The following is a 20,596-nucleotide window of genomic DNA, read 5'->3' as shown; positions in this document are numbered from 1 at the left end:
TGGAAATATGGACTCACCTGGCTCATGGTGACTCTGGACCTCTTCTTCCTCCTCCTCCTCTTCTTCCTCCTCATGTTCATCTTCGTCACCCTCATCCTCCTGTTCCTCTTCCTCCTCCCCTTCCTCTTGCTCTTCATCATCCCCATCATCTGCTTCCTCATCTTCCTCTATCCCTTCCTCCACCTGTTCCACCTCCACTGGCCCTACTACCTCCATCTCCATCTCCTCCTCCTCCTCATCTGCCTCTTCTCCTTCCTCCTCTTCCTCACCTAGCTCCCCGTTATCCTCAGAAAATCCTTCCTCCTCTATCTCTTCTACCTCTTCCCCCTCCTCCCCTTCCTCCTCTTCTCCTTCCTCCTGAATCTCCCCGTCTACCTCCCCCTGCTCCTTCTCCTCTCCCTCATCCATGGTTTCAGGCTCATAGGAGGGGAAGATGACAGCAGGGTTCACCTCTGGGTCGGTAGGGGTTAAGTAGGGCCTCCTCTTGGGGGAAGGCTCCAGAGGCTGTTTCTCCTGGGTCTTCCTCTTCTTGGCCAGGGGGCAGCCATAGACACTAGACAAAAGACATGAGAGGAATAAATCCAATCAAATCAAATCAAATTTTATTTGTCACATACACATGGTTAGCAGATGTTAATGCGAGTGTAGCGAAATGCTTGTGCTTCTAGTTCCGACAATGCAGTAATAACCAGTAATCTAACTAACAATTCCAAAACTACTGTATTATACACAAGTGTAAGGGGATAAAGAATATGTACATAAAGATATTAGAATGAGTGATGGTACAGAGCAGCATAGGCAAAGTACAGTAGATGGTATCGAGTACAGTATATACATATGAGATGAGTATGTAAACAAGTGGCATAGTTAAAGTGGCTAGTGATACATATATTACATAAGGATGCAGTAGATGATATAGAGTACAGTATATACGTATACATATGAGATGAATAATGTAGGGTATGTAAACATTATATTAGGTAGCATTATTTAAAGTGGCTAGTGATATATTTTACATCATTTCCCATCAATTCCCATTATTAAAGTGGCTGGAGTTGAGTCAGTGTGTTGGCAGCAGCCACTCAATGTTAGTGGTTGCTGTTTAACAGTCTGATGGCCTTGAGATAGAAGCTGTTTTTCAAGTCTCTCGGTCCCAGCTTTGATGCACCTGTACAGACCTCGCCTTCTGGCTGATAGCTGGGTGAACAGGCAGTGGCTCGGGTGGTTGTTGTCCTTGATGATCTTTATGGCCTTCCTGTAACATCGGGTGGTGTAGGTGTCCTGGAGGGCAGGTAGTTTGCCCCCGGTGATGCGTTGTGCAGACCTCACTACCCTCTGGAGAGCCTTACGGTTGTGGGCGGAACAGTTGCCGTACCATGCGGTGATACAGCCCGCCAGGATGCTCTCGATTGTGCATCTGTAGAAGTTTGTGAGTGCTCTTGGTGACAAGCCGAATTTCTTCATCCTCCTGAGGTTGAAGAGGCGCTGCTGCGCCTTCTTCACGATGCTGTCTGTGTGAGTGGACCAATTCAGTTTGTCTGTGATGTGTATGCCGAGGAACTTAAAACTTACTACCCTCTCCACTACTGTTCCATCGATGTGGATAGGGGGGAGTTCCCTCTGCTGTTTCCTGAAGTCCACAATCTCCTTAGTTTAGTTTTGTTGACGTTGAGTGTGAGGTTATTTTCCTGACACCACACTCCGAGAGCCCTCACCACCGCCACGCAGTCGTGGGTGAACAGGGAGTACAGGAGAGGCCTCAGAACGCACCCTTGTGGGGCCCCAGTGTTGAGGATCAGCGGGGTGGAGATGTTGTTGCCTACCCTCACCACTTGGGGGAGGCCCGTCAGGAAGTCCAGTACCCAGTTGCACAGGGCGGGGTCGAGACCCAGGGTCTCGAGCTTGATGACGAGCTTGGAGGGTACTATGGTGTTAAATGCCGAGCTGTAATCGATGAACAGCATTCTCACATAGGTATTCCTCTTGTCCAGATGGGTTAGGGCGGTGTGCAGTGTGGTTGAGATTGCATCGTCTGTGGACCTATTTGGGTGGTAAGCAAATTGGAGTGGGTCTAGGGTGTCAGGTAGGGTGGAGGTGATATGGTCCTTGACTAGTCTCTCAAAGCACTTCATGATGACGGAAGTGAGTGCTACGGGGGCGGTAGTCGTTTAGCTCAGTTACCTTAGCTTTCTTGGGAACAGGAACAATGGTGGCCCTCTTGAAGCATGTGGGAACAGCAGACTGGTATAGGGATTGATTGAATATGTCCGTAAACACACCAGCCAGCTGGTCTGCGCATGCTCTGAGGGCGCGGCTGGGGATGCCGTCTGGGCCTGCAGCCTTGCGCGGGTTAACACATTTAAATGTTTTACTCACCTCGGCTGCAGTGAAGGAGAGTCCGCATGTTTCCGTTGCAGGCCGTGTCAGTGGCACTGTATTGTCCTCAAAGCGGGCAAAAAAGTTATTTAGTCTGCCTGGGAGCAAGACATCCTGGTCCGTGACTGGGCTGGTTTTCTTTTTGTAGTCCGTGATTGACTGTAGCCCCTGCCACATACCTCTTGTGTCTGAGCCGTTGAATTGAGATTCTACTTTGAATAGAGATTTGTTCAATGGTCTTAGTAAGGTAAGTGTTCTATATCTAGAGATATATAGATAACTAGAAATGTAGAGATATCTAGATACCCTGATGCAGTATATTGGCAATCTGGCAATCAAGGTAAATTACATGATTTCTATTTCATATTACAATGCAATAGCATTGTGATGACGTCAATCATTGCATAATATCAACTAAACATGAACGGAAATACATATTTCCAAACCATTTTACATACCGTAATTTTGGGAACATGCATGCTCTACTTCACTTAAATTCCCAAAAGCCACTGCATTGCGGAAAGCCAGAAGACTTAGTTTCGAAGACTCAGCCTCCAAACCAAAAGCCCTCAATTACACAAATCCCATAATAATCATTAGCTGTTGAGAAATTCCACTTTAATTGCTCCAAAACAGCGATTGCAATTATGCAAGGTTTTAATGTGGGTTTTGGGGAATCAATTACTCTATTTCCATATGAAAGGGCACATTTATATTGAGGAAGGGAGAGTAGGTTTGTGTTCTTTATCAATGAGACTAGAATAGACAGTGATGATATGCCACAGTTCTTTGTGTGAAAATGTAGACTAGAAGTAGTGTACCTGGAATCCACACTCAATATCATATGTTTCATTATTGTTGAAGTGAAACAACAGTAAAACAGAGCGATGTTCAGTGTGGATCCCAGGCTAGAAAAGCAGGACCACACCTGAAACTCTGGTCAGACATAGTGAGATTTCAAATGTATTGTCATTGTCTCTTTTATAGAGAATTTCCAGTCAAACAACCATACATTGTCCAATGTGTTTCTACTGCATGCGTATCAAAACATAACAACTTGACTATGAACACCGGTCATACTGTGTAGAGGCCCATCCGTCCTGTATATCTTCCTCACAGTCGTGCATGCAGCTCACATGCTTGGTTAGGAGTCATCGGGCTGTGAAATGGCCCACATTTCTACTTTCTTTACCGCCGTTTATTGGCCCTCTCACTCAGCCAACGGATCCGGCCTAGCCTGTGTGCAAATCGTCAGTCTCGGTCAGACTGAAGGACCACCGGCAATCGGGCACAACAACAACGCATTCCCAGCTAATGGGCCTCTCCATCTCTGCTCCATTTTGAATCGTACACAACAGTTAGGGTACACACATACAAACGCCCCACACACAACGTATCACACATCCAACTGGTGGATCCGTTTCTTATTGTCGACTCAGCTGTACAGACTAGAGAGTAAGAACAAAAAGAAGGTGCCAAATATGTGCGGGGAGAGCACAGGCTGTGGTCAGAGAGGGATCCCTTTTCATTTGCATTCGTCTGACATTTATTTTTACCCTGGTGTTTTCCCCTTGCATGATCCCTCTCTTCCTCTTTCCCTTTTATCCTATAATCTATTGTGGACATAACATGTAAACATAAATGGCACCTTGGATCTGTCACGGTACAACGGGATGCGTGAGATTACCAACAGCATTAGTTCCAGTGCCTTGGAGAAATCACTATTTTACAGGTGTTAGCATCTTTCGAAATTCGGGAAAGAGGAGGGGACATTTGACCCATAGACTTGTCTGTAACTTGCAAAGAGAGAGGGAGAGCTCTTTGTTCTGGTTCCGATCCTCGTTCCATCTCTTCAATTAACATGTATGGACCCAGAACTTAATCGAGCATCTGACCAATTTCGCAAGACTTTAGTTCTGGGTTAACCAATATTATTTATCTTATAGCTGTTAGGCAAACAGCTTGTGGGTGCAGACTGTCATCTGTCTCAGTGTGTGTGTGTGTGTGTGTGTGTGTGTGTGTGTGTGTGTGTGTGTGTGTGTGTGTGTGTGTGTGCACGGGTGCGTATGTGTGTGTGTGTGTGTGTGTGTGTGTGTGTATGTGTGTTTGCTTGCAAGCGTACTTGTGCGTGCATGTGTGTGCGTGTGTGTGTTCGGCTCAGTATGACCTTGGACACCTCAACGTCTCCCACAGGCAGGCCACACCAATTAAAATTCCACAGGTAATTAAGCCACATTTGAATAAGGGAACACTGCAGACATGTTGGAGAGGGATTGTGCTGTAATTATGTGGAGGGAGGGAGGGAGGGAGGGAGGGGGAGGGAGGGAGGGAGGGAGGGAGGGAGGGAGGGAGGGAGGGAGGGAGGGAGGGGGAGGGAGGGAGGGAGGGAGGGAGGGAGGGAGGGAGGGAGGGAGGGAGGGATAAGAGATGTCTATAAGGCTTTCAGTGCTGGGGAGATAATAATGACTTCCCTCAGAGAAATCTCCTATAGAACAAATCCTCTGGTTTAGTCCTCTGATGCCTGATGAAAATCATCAAGTCAGAGCCTTTTAGAACCTGAACTTTTTCTGGAGCTTCTGTCATCAGTAGCCTCTATCGAGGCATATCAAATCGAGCTCCGTCAAAGTAGGAAATACAGAAATCTCTTTTAGCTAACAATTTCTAAAATTTCTATGGGATTGGTGCTGTACAGGTTTATAGTCTCAACTGAATTTCTGAATTGTTGCAACGTTACCTGTCTCCTTCAATTGGTTGGGTTACCAAAGGCATGTTCCGGCAGTTTCCAACCCATCATAAACACTGTTCACTAGCTGCACTTTGCCATAACGGCTCATGGCACCACAGGGGTGTGTGGGCGAGAGCGGCGTGCGGCTCTCGTTGTATATGAGTTGCCATAGGAGCGCCCTGCTCTCTGTGCCCTATACTGCAGCAGCATCCACAGGCATGTGTGGCACAGCGCTGTCACCATGGTGATCTCCCCCTCAGGAGTGGAATTTGCCATCCGAGCAGACTGACAGTGCGGGAGAGAGAGAGAGAAGGAGAGAGAGAGAGAGAGAGGGAGAGGGAGAGAAAGCAGTGATTCTGAGGCTGACAGACATCGCCCTCTCTCCTCTTCTTCCCCTCCCTCTCACCCTTTCTCCCTCCCCAAAAGCATAACAAAAGCAGAGCTGGTATTCTGCATTCTGGAGGGCTCTGGATGTCACACTGCAGTGCAGGTGCCCTCAGTTCCTCCCCACTGCATAGGCAACACACAATATATGTCTGTAGAACGCTGTGATGGAGATTCTCTGGCTATCTAACACGTACAGACAACAACCAACAGGCTGCAGGGATTGACTACAATTCCTGAAGACAAATAATGAATGTTATGGAATGTCAGCAATAAGAGTATCTGACAACCGTGCTTGATTGGTCTATTGGAGTATTTCATTTGAATAAGTGTTTTATATTAGCTGTTTATTTACTATTTTTAATATATGACAGATAAGAAGCAGATAAATGCCTTGAATATATGTCCAATCAGCATTGTCTACATTTTCCATGCTGCAATGGTGTGGCTAAGAATAATGGATACAGGAAGTACAAGTGAAATCTTGAGTCAGGACAGAGAGGAAGAGATGAAGCAAGAGGGTTTACTCCGCCCAAAATCTGTCCACAAAAATAAGACCACGAAGTGAAGAATTTATGTATGGAGGTAAACAATAGTGTCAAATTTGGTGACCAAAAATGTCATTGTTAATGTGCTCTATGAAGCTTATTTGATCGAATAGAAGTTTCGTAATGGTTGGCCACTCAAATATCTTGTCAATATAATAGACATCTTTGGTCAGAATGAGTCCTCCTCAGCTCAGGTCCTCTGATGTGTCTGAACAAGAACATCCATCAGACCAATGTCATCAGCCAACCTACAACACCCATCACTGATGCAAAAAAGTCCTCATAACCACATAGACACAACAAAACACATAGACACACGCACAGAGACACACACACACACACGCACAACACACACACACACACACACACACACACACACACACACACACACACACACACACACACACACACACACACACACACACACACACACACACACACACACACGCACACACGCACATAAACACAGACACATACAGGCAACCAGTATAAATGTTATCTTTGTCATCGTAGCAGCAGAGGAGATTGAGGAGGATGGACGAGAACCTCATGTCGAGACAGTATAGTGCTTCACAGAAAAAAAAGCACACAAGTCCATAAATCATAAAAGGACCTCTGGATGAGATTCACAGTTGAAAACAGTTATGGATAAATCCGTAAACAGAAATAGACTACAAACAAACCCCTCAGACCCTTAGATTAACATACTGTGTAACAAAAAAAGACTTGTCTCCCAATCCCCACTTCCACAAAACATGTGTAAATATTGGATAAATTGTCCCTTTCTGTATTATACTTATGCTAAAATGTTTATTTGTTCTTATTGTTGTTGTGTTGTTGAGAAGGACCCTGCAAGTAGGCATTTTGTTGGACAGTGTATACCATGTGTGTCCTCGACCTGCGACTAATACAACCTGAAACTTGAGAGTTGAGGACAAAATGACATGAATCTCCCAAGGCCTATCTGTTGGTTAGCTAAACAAGAATATGATTCTTCAAGGCCCATCCACTTACTAGAGAATGTTTCAGTATACTGAAGAATACTACAGTAAATACTACAGTATACTACAGTCCAAAAAAACAATACAGTAAATACTACAGTAATGTCTATCGTAATACTATGGCATTCCCCTCCCCATATCCTAATATGTGCAACTTATAAGTAAGAAACCTAGATGCCAAGTATAGACCATATATCGTTATATTCCCTAATATATGAAAAGATGTTATCATCACTCAGAATTAAACATGATTGGTTTCAGGATCGGACGCATGTTTCCACGGTATTAATTTAAAAAATAAAAACAACAAAAAATGCAATTACACACCGTTTATTTTAATCGGAGGAACACAACCCAACGTACACCCAGGCACCATCTCCAAGTGAGAAAAGACAACAGCTTGGATGGAATAAAAGCCTGTTGCAAGTAGCTCTCACAAAAGGCAACGCAAATGCTAGTTGTGTGGAGTGACTCTGTCTCAATGCCTGGGCAGGCTGTCCTCACTTTCTACATTGAGAGGCCACTCTGCAGCACTATGCCCCCGCCTCACCTCGCCTCGCCTCACCTCGCCTCGCCTCGCCTCACCTCGCCTCGCCTGCCTGCTACCAGCTCTTGGCTCCCTTCCCAGCGTTTTAGTGAGTGCTACCTGTCAGGACCAGAATTATACCACGCGCAGGCTCAGTCCATATGAGTCATGCATCAACCGGGGGAGAGGGAGGGAGGTGGAGAGCGAGATAGAAAAAGGGAGAGAGAGATATTTATCCAGGCGAGTCAATTGAGAACAAATTCTTATTTACAATGATGGCCTGGCAAAAAAAATTAAAACAGATAGAGAGAGAGTGGGAGAGAAATAGAGACAGAGAGACAGACATAGAGAGAGTGGGAGTGAGGTGGGTTGTGAGTGAGAGAGAGAGCGAGCGAGAGAGAGAGTCAGTGTGTGAGAGAGGGTGAGGGATGGAGGGAGGGAGAGGGAGTGAGAGATTGCACTCAACCTCATCTGCATAAAGCCTAGGCAATTACTGAGCGCCAGCTCTAGACATGGCAGTCCCACCCGCACAAAAGCTGCTCACCATAGACCCCGATCAGCTCACGACCAACCAGTGGATTTACGAAGGAAGTATTTCACTTTTAGACCAAATAATAAGACTTTATGTTCTCAGAATTCATGGGTATTGGAAAAGACATGTAATAAAACGATAACACGCCAAATCAGAAATATTTAACAGAGAGAATATTGTATGTGCCGATGTCAACATATAGCACAAAAACGGGCTTTAATTTACACCTCGATGAGATGTGTAGCCTGTGATTAGTTCTAGATTCATGCATGCACAGATTTGTTTGTTACATTTTTACATTTGAGTCATTTAGCAGAAACTCTTATTCAGAGTGATTTACAATAGTATACATTTTCACACTTTTTTCTTTATAATTAATATAAATGTGACACATCAACTACTGCAGATCTGATGTTATCAGTGGAAATGTAGGCGTTTCAACCACCCCATTTCTCTATTTCTCTCTCACTGTCTTTGTTGCTCTCTCTCTCTCTCTCGCTCAATCTTTCTCTCCCTGTCGCTTTCTCTCTCGCTTTCTCTCTCGCTTTTCTCTCTCTCTCTCTCTCTCTCTCTCTCTCTCTCTCTCTCTCTCTCTCTCTCTCTCTAGAACCTGTCCTATTGTGTGCTGTAGGGAGAAGAGCCAACCAGGTGAAGGATTAATCCTTAATATTAATCCTTAATATTTAACAGGCAGAAGCCATCTCTTCCCTTCATGTCCCGTTGGTTGGTTCCACACCATCCTCCCTGCTTCCCCATTTTGGGAATCGAATCAGAACACATGTGACTAGTCAGTGCAGTGACTTGCTGCAGTGAACCAGAAATGACACTCAGTCCTGTGATGCAGAACTGGATCCAAACCCTCTGAGACCAGGGTAGTTACCCAGCATACCAATGGCTTGTCTGACATCTGAGCCACACACTGTCACATAGGAGATAGTACTTTAGAACCTCAACTGCACACATCTGATATGATCAGTGGAAATGTAGGCATGTGTGATGCCTTAGCCGGCCTACTTCTCTATTTCTCTCCCACTGTTTTTGTTGTCCTCTCTCTCTCTCTCTCTCTCTCTCTCTCTCTCTCTCTCTCCCTCTCTCTCTCTCTCTCTCTCTCTCTCTCTCTCTCTCTCTCTCTCTCTCTCTCTCTCTCTCTCTCTCTCTCTCTCTCTCTCTCTCTCTCAATCTCAATCTCTATCCTTCCTTATTCCACCCTCCTCTCTGTCTCTCTCCTTCCCTCCCTTCATTCATCCATCATCCAACCCCTCTCTCTCTCTTTCTGTCTCATGTATTACTTCACAGAGCAGGGCTGTAGCAGACAAACAGTAGACCCTGTTTGAGGTTGCTCTAATGGCGCCAGACTCTTAAATAGCTAGCATCGTCTTCCCAGTGTGTGCGGGAACGTGAGTGAGTGCAAGCATGCATGCGCATGTGTGGGTGGTGTGGGCGACAGTGATTCTCATTACTACACCCAGACACAGCCGTCCCCCTCCACGGCTTTACCTCTTCCTCCACAGCTTTCACACTATAGGCTGCCAGGTTTCAAATGAATCACATTACAGTGCCTTCGGAAAGTATTCAGACCCATTGACTGTTTCCACATTTTGTTACATGCCTTATTCTGAAATAGATTTATTTTTAAATTGGCGATCTACACACAATACCCCATAATGACAAAGCGAAAACGGGTTTTTAGAAATGTTTGCAAATGTATTAAAAATAAAAAACAGAAATACATTATTTACATAAGTATTCGACCCTTTGCTATGAGACTCGAAATGGAGCTCAGGTGCATCCTGTTTCCATTGATTATCCTTGAGATGTTTCCACAACTTGATTGGAGTCCACCTGTGGTAAATTCAACTGATTGGACAAGATTTGAAATAGCACACGCCTGTCTATATAAGGTCCGACAGCTGACAGTGCATGTCAGAGCAAAAACCAAGCCAAGAGGTCGAAGGAATTGTTCGTAGTGCTCCGTAACAGGATTGTGTCGAGGCACAGATCTGGGGAAGGGTACCAAAAAATGTCTGCAGCATTGAAGGTCCCCAAGAACACAGTGGCCTCCATCATTCTTAAATTAATGAAGTTTGGAACCACCAACACTCTTCCTAGAGCTCTAGAGTTCCTCTGTGGAGATGGGAGAGCCTTCCTGAAGTACAACCATCTCTGGAGCACTCTATCAAACAAGCCTTTGTGGTAGAGGGGCCAGACGGAAGCCACTCCTCAGTAAAAGGCACATGACAGCCCACTTGGAGTTTGCCAAAAGCCACCTAAAGACTCACAGACCATGAGAAACAAGATTCTCTGATTGAACTCTTTGGCCTGAATGCCAAGATCACGTCTGAAGACACCTGGCACCATCCCTACGATGAAGCATGGAGGTGGCAGTATCATGCTGTGGGGATGTTTGTCAGTGGCAGGGACTGGGAGACTAGTCAGGATTGAAGGACAGTTGAAAGGAGCAAAGTCCGAGCTTCAGTACAAGTCTCTGAATGTCCTTGAGTCCAGCCAGAGCCTGGACTTGAACCCAATCGAACATCTCTGGAGAGACCTGAAAATAGTTGTAGCAACGCTCCCCATCCAACCTTTTTTATTGAACCTTTATTTAACTAGGCAAGTCGGTTAAGAACAAATTCTTATTTTCAATGATGGCCTCAGAACAGTGGGTTAACTGCCTTGTTCAGGGGTAGAACAACAGATTTGTACCTTGTCAGCTCGGGGATTCGTTCTTGCCACCTTCCGGTTACGAGTCCAACGCTCTAACCACTAGGCTACCTGCCGCCCCAACCTGACAGAGCTTGAGAAGATCTGCAGAGAAGAAAGGGATGAACTCCACATGTACAGGAAGGCCTGTATTTGTAAAGGTAATATGTAACATTTAAATTAATTTTACAATTTTGATTTTTTTTTTTTTTACATTTGTCATTATGGGGTATTGTGTGTAGATTGATGAGTGGGGGGGGGGGAGCTATTTAATCAATTTTAGAATAAGGCTGTAATGTAACAAGATGTGGGAAAAGTCAAGGGGTCTGAATACTTTCAGGCACTGTATGTCACTACATCTGGGTGACTTTGGTTACCTTCCTAACAGGCATGGGGGGAAAGGGGGGGGGACAGGAGAGATGGAATATGACAGCAGAGTTCAGGCCAGTAGCACAGTTGTAGTAACGACAAAAACAATATCTTTGCTTCTCTTGTGCTCGTAATCATCTTATTTGAAACTGAAGATACAGCATAACCACATTAGTCGGGTTTTCTATCAGTGTAAAGTCACTGTACAGTTGTAGGCTACTGTAAACCTATCATCAGCGCTGGAACTCTGAACAACCAACTGCCAAAACGAACCAATCAGCTGTTCTTTTTTTAAACAGGGCCGCCCCAGGATCGAACACCCCCCCCCCCCAGCCTTAACAACAACGCACGCACGCACGCACGCACGCACGCACGCACGCACGCACGTCCTCTGTAGCTCGGCTGGTAAAGCATGGTGCTTGCAACACCAGGATACATACTGGTTTCGATTCCCTGGACCATCTGTACTCAAAATGTTTGCACGTCTGACTGTAAGTTGCTTTTGATAAAAGCAGCGGCTAAATAGCAGATATTATATTATTTAACATCAATTTGTCATTTGATCATTGACATGAAATGTGGAAGTATTCGGGTGAGCTTGAAGAGATAACAGACTATAAACTGGTAAACAAAGCCTTGATAACATCCAAGATTACAACACAAAGGTCCACAGCTCTTGAAGTACAAAACGACCTTGTTTTTTCCCCCCCGACCTATCCAACTATGGAAGATGGCTATAGTCTCTCTCTATATATTGCATTGTCTGAATGTACACTTTCTGTAAGTCTCTGGCTGGCCGGACTGGCTGAGGCTGAATCACCACAGCAAATCAAAGAAAGAGTTGGTGTTGCGCAACCATAATCAATCCTCCTCAATCCAACACAGACCTCAGATATACTGACACATTTTGCAATCAACTTTTCACAGCCAGTGATTGCAATTGCAGGTTTGTTTTAGGTGCAGGAACAATGACCTGGAACTGAAGAGCTTGATTGGTCCGTGATAGCTCAATGGGGGCTGAGTGAGTGAGTGAGTGGGGGAGGAAAAGTGCGGCTGATTTGGGGAGTGAAGAAGGATTTTTTACCTGCGGTGTCTGGCGTATTTGCCACTGACATGTCCACTTCCATCACATCCTGGAGTAGGGCAGCTACAGACACAGAAGGAAGAGACATAGGAGTCAACACACTGGGTGGCAGGCATGTACAACCCCCCCCGTACGGACACAGCACCCATTCCCTCACACACAGATAGGACTCAACATGTGTGCGCATGACATAACACACAACCCAGAGCAATGGACCAGAGCAGGTCTGTATTATTCATGTAGTGAGAAACACACAGCCAGCAGCCTTCAGGCCAGGCGGTGACTCACTTCACTGCATATTTCATAGCAGCCCGTCCGCCTTGGGCTTCTTTAGGACAGCTGTGGCTGCCAAAGTTAAAGTGCCCCTCTGAAGGAACAGTGTGTTGACCGTCCTTTGGAACACCCATAGGAACTAGAAGTTTCCATTTGGCCCGTTCAGCCACGGCCCACTCTCACCACCATCCCATCAGGTGGATTACATTACATCTGAGGTGTACACTGTCCATATTACGAGTTTGCCTGACAGCTGACGACCTCCGAATACGGACGCCGCAGTGGCGGATGACCGTCACGCATCAACCGCCGCGAGAAGAGCGCCGACTGTGCTAGGTAGAACGGAGCAGCAGCTCTCTCTCCCCCCAAGGTGAGCAGACTCATAAATGAGTCTGTGAACGGCAGGAGTGTTCATCGAACGCTAAATTTGGCATTATTGACGTCTGCAGCCCTGGTCCTGAACATGGATCGATCGTCTGATGAAAAACCTATTTTGAGGGAAAGCTGTGGATGTGTGTTCATGCATTTGTCTGTGGATGTGTGCGCATGCTTGTGAGTGTATATGCTTGTGTATCTGTGTGTGTGTGTGTGTGTGTGTGCGCTCTCTCCCTTCAGCCAGGGAACCGGCGGGGAGAGATTAGGGATTAGGGGGTCTCCACTGAGGAATGCCATCAAGAGGGAGAAGGCTATTTAGCGATATAGACTGTTCAGGCCACTGGCCAGACAGAAAACACTATTACGATTACAGTGTGTTATAATGCTTGTTTTCCCCAATATAACAGTGGTTTATTCTACAGTGGCAATGAGCATTTCGAGGCAAATAATCAATCATTTAGAATCTGTTCAGTGACGGCATAGAAGTAATTATTAACTGAACACTTGATACTTGTCCAAATTTGACAGCCGAGGAAATGATTAGAGCAAGACTGTAAATACATCGTCAGCAGTGCTGGGCCTCAAGTCAATGTGGCTATTGTCAGGACCCGGTTTCGAACCTGTGTCTCCGGAGTGAGAAACAGTCACTTAACCAACTGAGCCACGAATAGTCAGCAGAACCCAGAAGATGAGGCGGGCACAGCAGTACTTAAGACGATGTATTTAATAAAGAAAAAATCCTTAAATACAAAAAATGGCAAATCCAAAAGGTGGTAGGTAAAGCACAAAAAGGCCTCAAAAGAAACTCACAAAAAATAAACAAAAACAAAATACCACAAGAGCGTCACTCGGAATCGCCAAGAGCACACAGAACACTAGGGCAGGGTGCTAACATACAAACACAGAGCACAGAACTGAGGGAAACTAAGGGTTTAAATACAATCAGGGAAACGAGGCACAGGTGCAAATAATAATGGGGATCAAGGGAAAAACATAAGGACAAAAAGCACAATGGGGGCATCTAGTGACCAACAACCGGAACAACCCTGGCCAAATCCTGACAGCTATGATGTGAATATGGTGTCCATATTAGGATATGTAACCGTTGACCACTCAGAGTGTCAGTAAAGCCTGGTCCCAGATCAGTTTGTGCTCTTGCCAATTCCATTGCTGTCATTGTCGAGCCAAACACATGGCATGACAATTGAATGAGGAATTGGCAGGAGGGCAGAAACAGGCTGGCACTCAGGCTAAGTAAAGCACACAGGGATGAAAGATGCACCAACCTGAATAACTCCTGTGCTGCCGTCTCCACGGGAACTAGAGAGAGAGATTGACAAATCAGATACAGTTAGATGTACTGTCTAGCCTATAGACAACAAACATAACAATAAAAAATGGCTAATTAGGACAAACAAAGACTACAGGATCCATCATGCATTTCTCCTAATTTGAATTGAGCCCTTTCAGTACAGTCAACAGCATATCAGATTCATTTTACACTGAGTATATAGATATATATATTTTACCTTTATTTAACTAGGCAAGTCAGTTAAGAACAAATTCTTATTTTCAATGACAGCCTCGGATCAGTGGGTCAACTGTCTGTTCAGGGGCAGACCGACAGATTTGTACCTTGTCAGCTCGGGGATTTGAACTTGCAAAATCTCGGTTACTAGTCCAACACTCTAACCACTAGGCTACCCTGCCACCCAGACATACAAACCGGATATACAGTCACTCTGACTTCATGACCCCACTTGATGTCCCCAAATATGAGCCCAGGTGGCTGACAGAGAGGGAGGGGGCAGAGTGGGGGAGTTGGGGGTGGTGTGGACAATAGCTAGCGCTCCAGGCCGTTTAGAGTGACAGACACACTGTACTGTTATCGTAGCGTACCTCGGACCCCTTTGGAACGCGTCCGGTGGTGCTTCTCAACTGCGTCCACCTCCATCTGCTTTAGAGAAAGGGATGGGAAGCGGGCCATTAGTTTTGATCCTGTTTCTCTGGTGATAAGGCCACGGGCTGTATACAGCAACACATACACCGTAATACAGACGGTACTTCATGGTAAGGAACTTCTTTTGAGTTATTTCATAGAGCTGCATAGAGTTTCTCTGCGCAGTTGAGAATGACCTACAAAAATCAATCTGCTGAGTATCTCCCAACGACAAGGAGCAAATACAACCGAGTCGAGCATCTACAGTACATCCGCCGTGTTACCTGGTATCAGCTGGGTTGGGTGGGGCAACACCTTGGTTCAAAAGCACGCCTCCGCCTCCTCAGAGTGCAACTGGTTGGGCTTTCACAACAGCGGCACTTCAAAACTCCCCCTCCAGAGTCATGATCTGCAAAGGCAATAAAAGAACAAGAATATCACACACGTCATGGCATGAAAACGATCGCGTTAGCGGTGGTAAGCAGAAAGAGGGTCAAGATCAGCAGTTGGCGTCGCTCTGTTGTCTTGGTTGGCTGTCATCACTCGTGGAGCTTTGGTGACGAAGCAGAGTTCTACAAGTCATTGTATCCTTATGCCAAGACCGTGATGATCCGAGAGTTAGTGAAGCAGCGAAGTAGCCACTGTTACGGTACCAAACCAACCTGGCTGCTTCCCATCTGTGAACAAGACTTACGGACGGCAGCATCCTCATTCTAACCTCTTTGGTTCCATTCCATTGCTTTGACTAAGTCCCCTGATGCACAGCAGGAGGCAAATATGTTCCACAACAAAGATAAACAACTTATTGCAGCCACCAAGCAACCAGAGAGTTATTATAGTTTCTAGCGGTTTGTCTTTACTTCTTTCTCTCTGTTTGTTACCGAGCTGAGAAAGTCTGAATGTCCACCAATATCCTTGGCTGGTATTACTTTTCACCACAGTGTGGACTTGCCTGTAAGCTTGATGCTGAATGGCTGAACGGAGAAACACAGCAGCAAATGGAGTCTCTCTCTCTCTCTCTCTCTCTCTCTCTCTCTCTCTCGCTCTCTCTCTCTCTCTCTCTCTCTCTCGCACTCTCTCTCTCTCTCTCTCTCTCTCTCTCTCTCTCGCACTCTCTCTCTCTCTCTCTCTCTCTCTCTCTCTCTCTCTCTCTCTCTCTCTCTCTCTCGCACTCTCTCTCTCTCTCTCTCTCTCTCTCGCACTCTCTCTCTCTCTCTCTCTCTCTCTCTCTCTCTCTCTCTCGCACTCTCTCTCTCTCTCTCTCTCTCTCTCTCTCGCACTCTCTCTCTCTCTCTCTCTCTCTCTCTCTCTCTCTCTCTCTCTCTCTCTCTCTCTCGCTCTCTCTCTCTCTCTCTCTCTCTCTGCACTCTCTCTCTCTCTCTCTCTCTCTCTCTCTCTCTCGCTCTCTCTCTCTCTCTCTCTCTCTCTCTCTCTCTCGCTCTCTCTCTCTCTCTCTCTCTCTCTCTCTCTCGCACTCTCTCTCTCTCTCTCTCTCTCTCTCTCTCTCTCTCTCTCTCTCTCTCTCTCTCTCTCTCGCTCTCTCTCTCTCTCTCTCTCTCTCTCTCTCTCTCTCTCGCTCTCTCTCTCTCTCTCTCTCTCTCTCTCTCTCTCTCTCTCTCACTCTCTCTCTCTCTCTCTCTCTCTCTCTCTCTCTCTCTCTCTCTCTCTCTCTCTCTCTCTCTCTCTCTCTCTCTCTCTCTCTCTCTCTCTCGCTCTCTCTCTCTCTCTCTCTCTCTCTCTCTCTCTCTCTCTCTCTCTCTCTCTCTCTCTCTCTCTCGCTCTCTCTCTCTCTCTCTCTCTCTCTCTCTCTCTCTCGCACTCTCTCTCTCTCTCTCTCTCTCTCTCTCTCGCACTCTCTCTCTCTCTCTCTCTCTCTCTCTCTCTCGCTCTCTCTCTCTCTCTCTCTCTCTCTCTCTCTCTCTCTCTCTCTCTCTCTCTCTCTCTCTCTCTCTCTCTCTCTCTCTCTCTCTCTCTCTCTCTCTCTCTCTCTCTCTCTCTCTCTCTCTCTCTCTCTCTCTCTCTCTCTCTCTCTCTCTCTCTCTCTCGACTCTCTCTCTCTCTCTCTCTCTCTCTCTCTCTCTCTCTCTCTCTCTCTCTCTCTCTCTCTCTCTCTCTCTCTCTCGCCGCCCTCTCTCTCTCTCTCTCTCTCTCTCTCTCTCTCTCTCTCTCTCTCTCTCTCTCTCTCTCTCTCTCTCGCACTCTCTCCCCTATCGAGTGTTCAGCTCTCTCACCGCTGCTCAACTGTCTGCAAACTTGCATGAAGATCTCACACTCAACCTGAAATCCTGTTAGGATGTGGACTGTGAACGTGTGTGCGTGTTTGTGTGTATGTTCACGCACACACGTGTGTCTCTACGTCTGTGTGCAGGCCAACAGCACAAGAGTGTGAGCGTGATACACTGCCTGTGTGTACGGAACACTGACTGCCGCACCTCCGACACAGAACGGCACCAATTCCCTTCAGCTCGTCCCTGTTCAGAATTGAATGCTTTCTATCAATTTACCATTGAGACATCCGTAGCTCCGAGCTCTCAACTCAACCTCACTTTGGAGAATGAAAGCACACCGGCTCCAGCTGTCCTATAGGAATCAACTCTGGTAGTATAGGCTGAGAGAGGAGAGGAAGCTCTGTTTAATATTCCATCCCGGCCCTCTGTCTCACTCATATCACATGATGCAGTGCTCCCTGCATAAGTGGGACCTATGGGGGACCTGGGGGTTTCCGGTCTGGAAGCAGGCTTTTGACTAAACCTACAGCGTTGCTCCGATGCTGGAGTTTAACTAACGTCCGGCCCAGAAAAAGAAAAAAACCTCCAATAGAAAGCCCCATAATTCCTAATAAGACCCTTTAGTCGTCGGCTTTGTGCGCAAAACACCCATTGAAATGTTCAAATAATTGCAACCGGGGACGATTTTTTGGGGGGTTTCATCACTTCACAGCCGGAGATGATAACATTTTATATTCATTCAGTGTCTGACGTGGTTTTTTTTTTTAGATGACGTGGTGACGTTGTCCCTGCACGTGCTGCTCTCTGTGCTCGATTGGTGCTAGTGTGCATGTGAAGCTGCGTGTAGGCGGCCCATGAGTCGCGTAGGCGAAACGGGAGTTGATCACCTTGGAAACAATGGTGGGACATCTTGGACGCAGTCTGTAGTTCTTTTATACCTCAATGAGTGGGACGTACACAACTCTTGTCCCGGACTAGAACTTGCATACACAACATGAGCAGAAGCTCACACACACACGGACACACATGCACATACACACACGTGTGCATTTAAGAACATGAGCACACACACGCTCGCAAGCGTTAACACACATACAGACACAAAGATGCGCACGCGTGCTCACATACACACACACACACGCACGCATTCTGGGCTCTAGGTATTGCACAGTGCTGTTTGCTTTGAAGAAAATGCAGGCTACAGTTTGAGAGAGGCCATGTTTGCCATCTGAAAATAGTTCCCAAAAGCTGGCAGACAGAAGTAACACTCGCATAGATCTGTTTATACTGAACCAGATAGGCTTTCACATTTCAATAAAGAGAGGAGATTCTCTGGGTGTTTCTCAGTATTTTTCAAGCAAATATAACAGAACTCTTCCTTGAACAACTTCCATTGCAGAGAGCATATCTCTCCTGGATTCTCTCCATCCTTCTATCCCTTTCCTCTGTCTTTTCTTCTCCACTCAACTCTCTCTCCTCTTTCCCTCTACCAGTATCTCTTGTGCTCTTCATTTTCTTTTGCTTGTTGTTCCGTCTCCTCCCATTCACTCTCTCTCTCTCCATCTCTCTCTCCCTCCCTCTCTCCATCTCTCTCTCTCTCTCTCTCTCTCTCTCTCTCCATCTCTCTCTCCCCCTCTCTCTCTCTCTCTCTCTCTCCCTCTCTCCATCTCTCTCTCTCTCTCCCTCTCTCTCTCCCCCTCCTCTCTCTCTCTCTCTCTCTCTCTCTCTCTCTCTCTCTCTCTCTTTCGCCAGAGTCCACTCCAGCTGATCAATGACCTGTCCCAGACAGCGGTGATGTCAGAATCCATTCATCTAAGTGCCACCATAGCTGCATGAGTTTGGGATGAGCTTCCCGTCCCTTCCTCCCCTCTCCCTTCCTTCCTGCCTGTCAGTCCTGGGGGCTGGGTGTGTGGGTGTTTGATTGCTTCCCTCCAGATGCTATACTGTATGACTATGCCGCCCCAAGTCGTGTGGTACTGTAGATTGCAGGAATCTTCTTGTGTGACTCATTGGGGTTTGATATTGTAGCTTCAAGTCTTAGCCGTCAAGCTCAGGTTATTACCATATTCCGCCAGGGTACTTAACGAACTAATGATTTGGCTATGGAAATGGCATTGCCCGAAGGCGTGTTGAGCATCCTGTCTAAAACACTACCCAACATTTTTGTAATGTAAAAAAATCTGCCCGTTTGTTGTGGTGTCAATGGAAGGAGTCTCTCTCTCTCTCTCTCTCTCTCTCTCTCTCTCTCTCTCTCTCTCTCTCTCTCTCTCTCTCTCTCTCTCTCTCCTTGGGCGGTCCTTCGGTGTCACCACTTCAGAAAGTCTACCTGGAGCCCTGGACTATCTAATGTCATGAGACAATCGTCTCACGATACTCAGTCACTCATGTACTGTACCGAGTCATCTCTTCTCGGCTTGCATACAGCACCTTTTGTGATGCTCAACACACATGTTCTCGCAGTCAGCATAAAAGACAGAGGTTTCATTGAATGGCCATTAATATTCCACAGGGGTAGTCTCCAGAGGGGAACAGGGTGGGGACAGGTATTGTCCCCTATGGGCTCCTCCAGACTTTGGTCGGTTCCTCCCTTCAATCATAAAGAGGAAGGAGAGTACTCTAATTGCCTCTGTACGAGTATGTGTACTGTGTGTGAGAGCAGGGTGGGTGTCTGGGTGTGTGTGTCTCCGGCTAGCCATGGAGAGATGCATTTGAATGCCTCCTAATGATCCTCGACAACTGTCCAGTGGATAAGGCTTCATGATTCACTGTGCGTGTGTGTGTGTACGTGTGTGTGTGTGTGTGTGTGTGTGTGTGTGTGTGTGTGTGTGTGTGCGCGTGCGCGTGCGCGTGCGCGTGTGCGTGTGCGTGTGCGTGTGCGTGTGCGTGTGCGTGTGTGTGTGTGTGTGGGAGGGAGGGAGGGAGGGTGTTTGCTGGGAAATAGCTGTTGGCCAGGCGGAAGCCACTGGGCTGAATCGAACCCGTTGCCAGCGCCAGGCTTTACCAACTGAGCTACAGAGTACCACCGTTTGCACCGAATGTACACTAATCAGGGTGTCATCGGCCAATAGGAATCAGCCCAGACAGGGTGAGACTGTGGAATGTATCACTTCAATCACCCCCAGGTCACTCCAGATCCATTGCCGTATCAGAAGTTTGTCCAGGTCCCCGGGATTTCGGTAGAGGCCTTTGGGCACAGGGGTTGGAACTGGTTCAGAGAACAGAATCAATCCGTTATTTTAAAAGCACGGGAGCTAGTTAATAATGTGTTTTAGTCCGAAGAAAAAAACTGCCGCAAAACTGCATCTACCATTGTGGATGGGGACAGAGGAAGGGCTTAAACCAGTTTTAGGTGTGAAATCCTACCTCTTGGTCACTCCAGAGTCACGCTCATGCACGCACACACGCACACACGTACGCAAACACACACTTAGAGAAGGGCACTATCTACTGTGTCCTGCAGAGATGCCCCATCTCTTAATTATCATGCACCAGGACTGAGGTTCAAAATCTTCACATTCAGACAAGAACAGGAGGCT

At 46.6% G+C, this 20,596-nt stretch overlaps 1 protein-coding gene across 2 annotated transcripts in view; it reads right to left on the bottom strand.

Moving 5' to 3' along the window:
- myt1la (myelin transcription factor 1-like, a) overlaps nt 1-20,596 on the bottom strand; it is a 54,855-nt gene that overhangs the window by 26,682 nt on the left and 7,577 nt on the right. For both annotated transcript variants that reach the window (XM_064924904.1, XM_064924903.1), the window contains exons 2-6: nt 15,117-15,241; nt 14,793-14,850; nt 14,180-14,213; nt 12,246-12,308; nt 18-553 (exon numbers count right to left, since the gene is read on the bottom strand). In XM_064924904.1, coding sequence (XP_064780976.1) covers nt 18-553; nt 12,246-12,308; nt 14,180-14,213; nt 14,793-14,847 — 688 coding nt within the window. In that variant the 5' untranslated portion in view covers nt 14,848-14,850; nt 15,117-15,241. The remainder of the gene's footprint in view (nt 1-17; nt 554-12,245; nt 12,309-14,179; nt 14,214-14,792; nt 14,851-15,116; nt 15,242-20,596) is intronic.

Source organism: Oncorhynchus masou, chromosome 19 (genome assembly GCF_036934945.1).
Source record: "Oncorhynchus masou masou isolate Uvic2021 chromosome 19, UVic_Omas_1.1, whole genome shotgun sequence".
In the NCBI taxonomy this organism is placed as follows: Eukaryota; Metazoa; Chordata; class Actinopteri; order Salmoniformes; family Salmonidae; genus Oncorhynchus; species Oncorhynchus masou.
The sequence above is the reverse complement of the archived record's forward strand: the minus strand, read 5'-3'. Positions and strand labels throughout refer to the sequence as shown.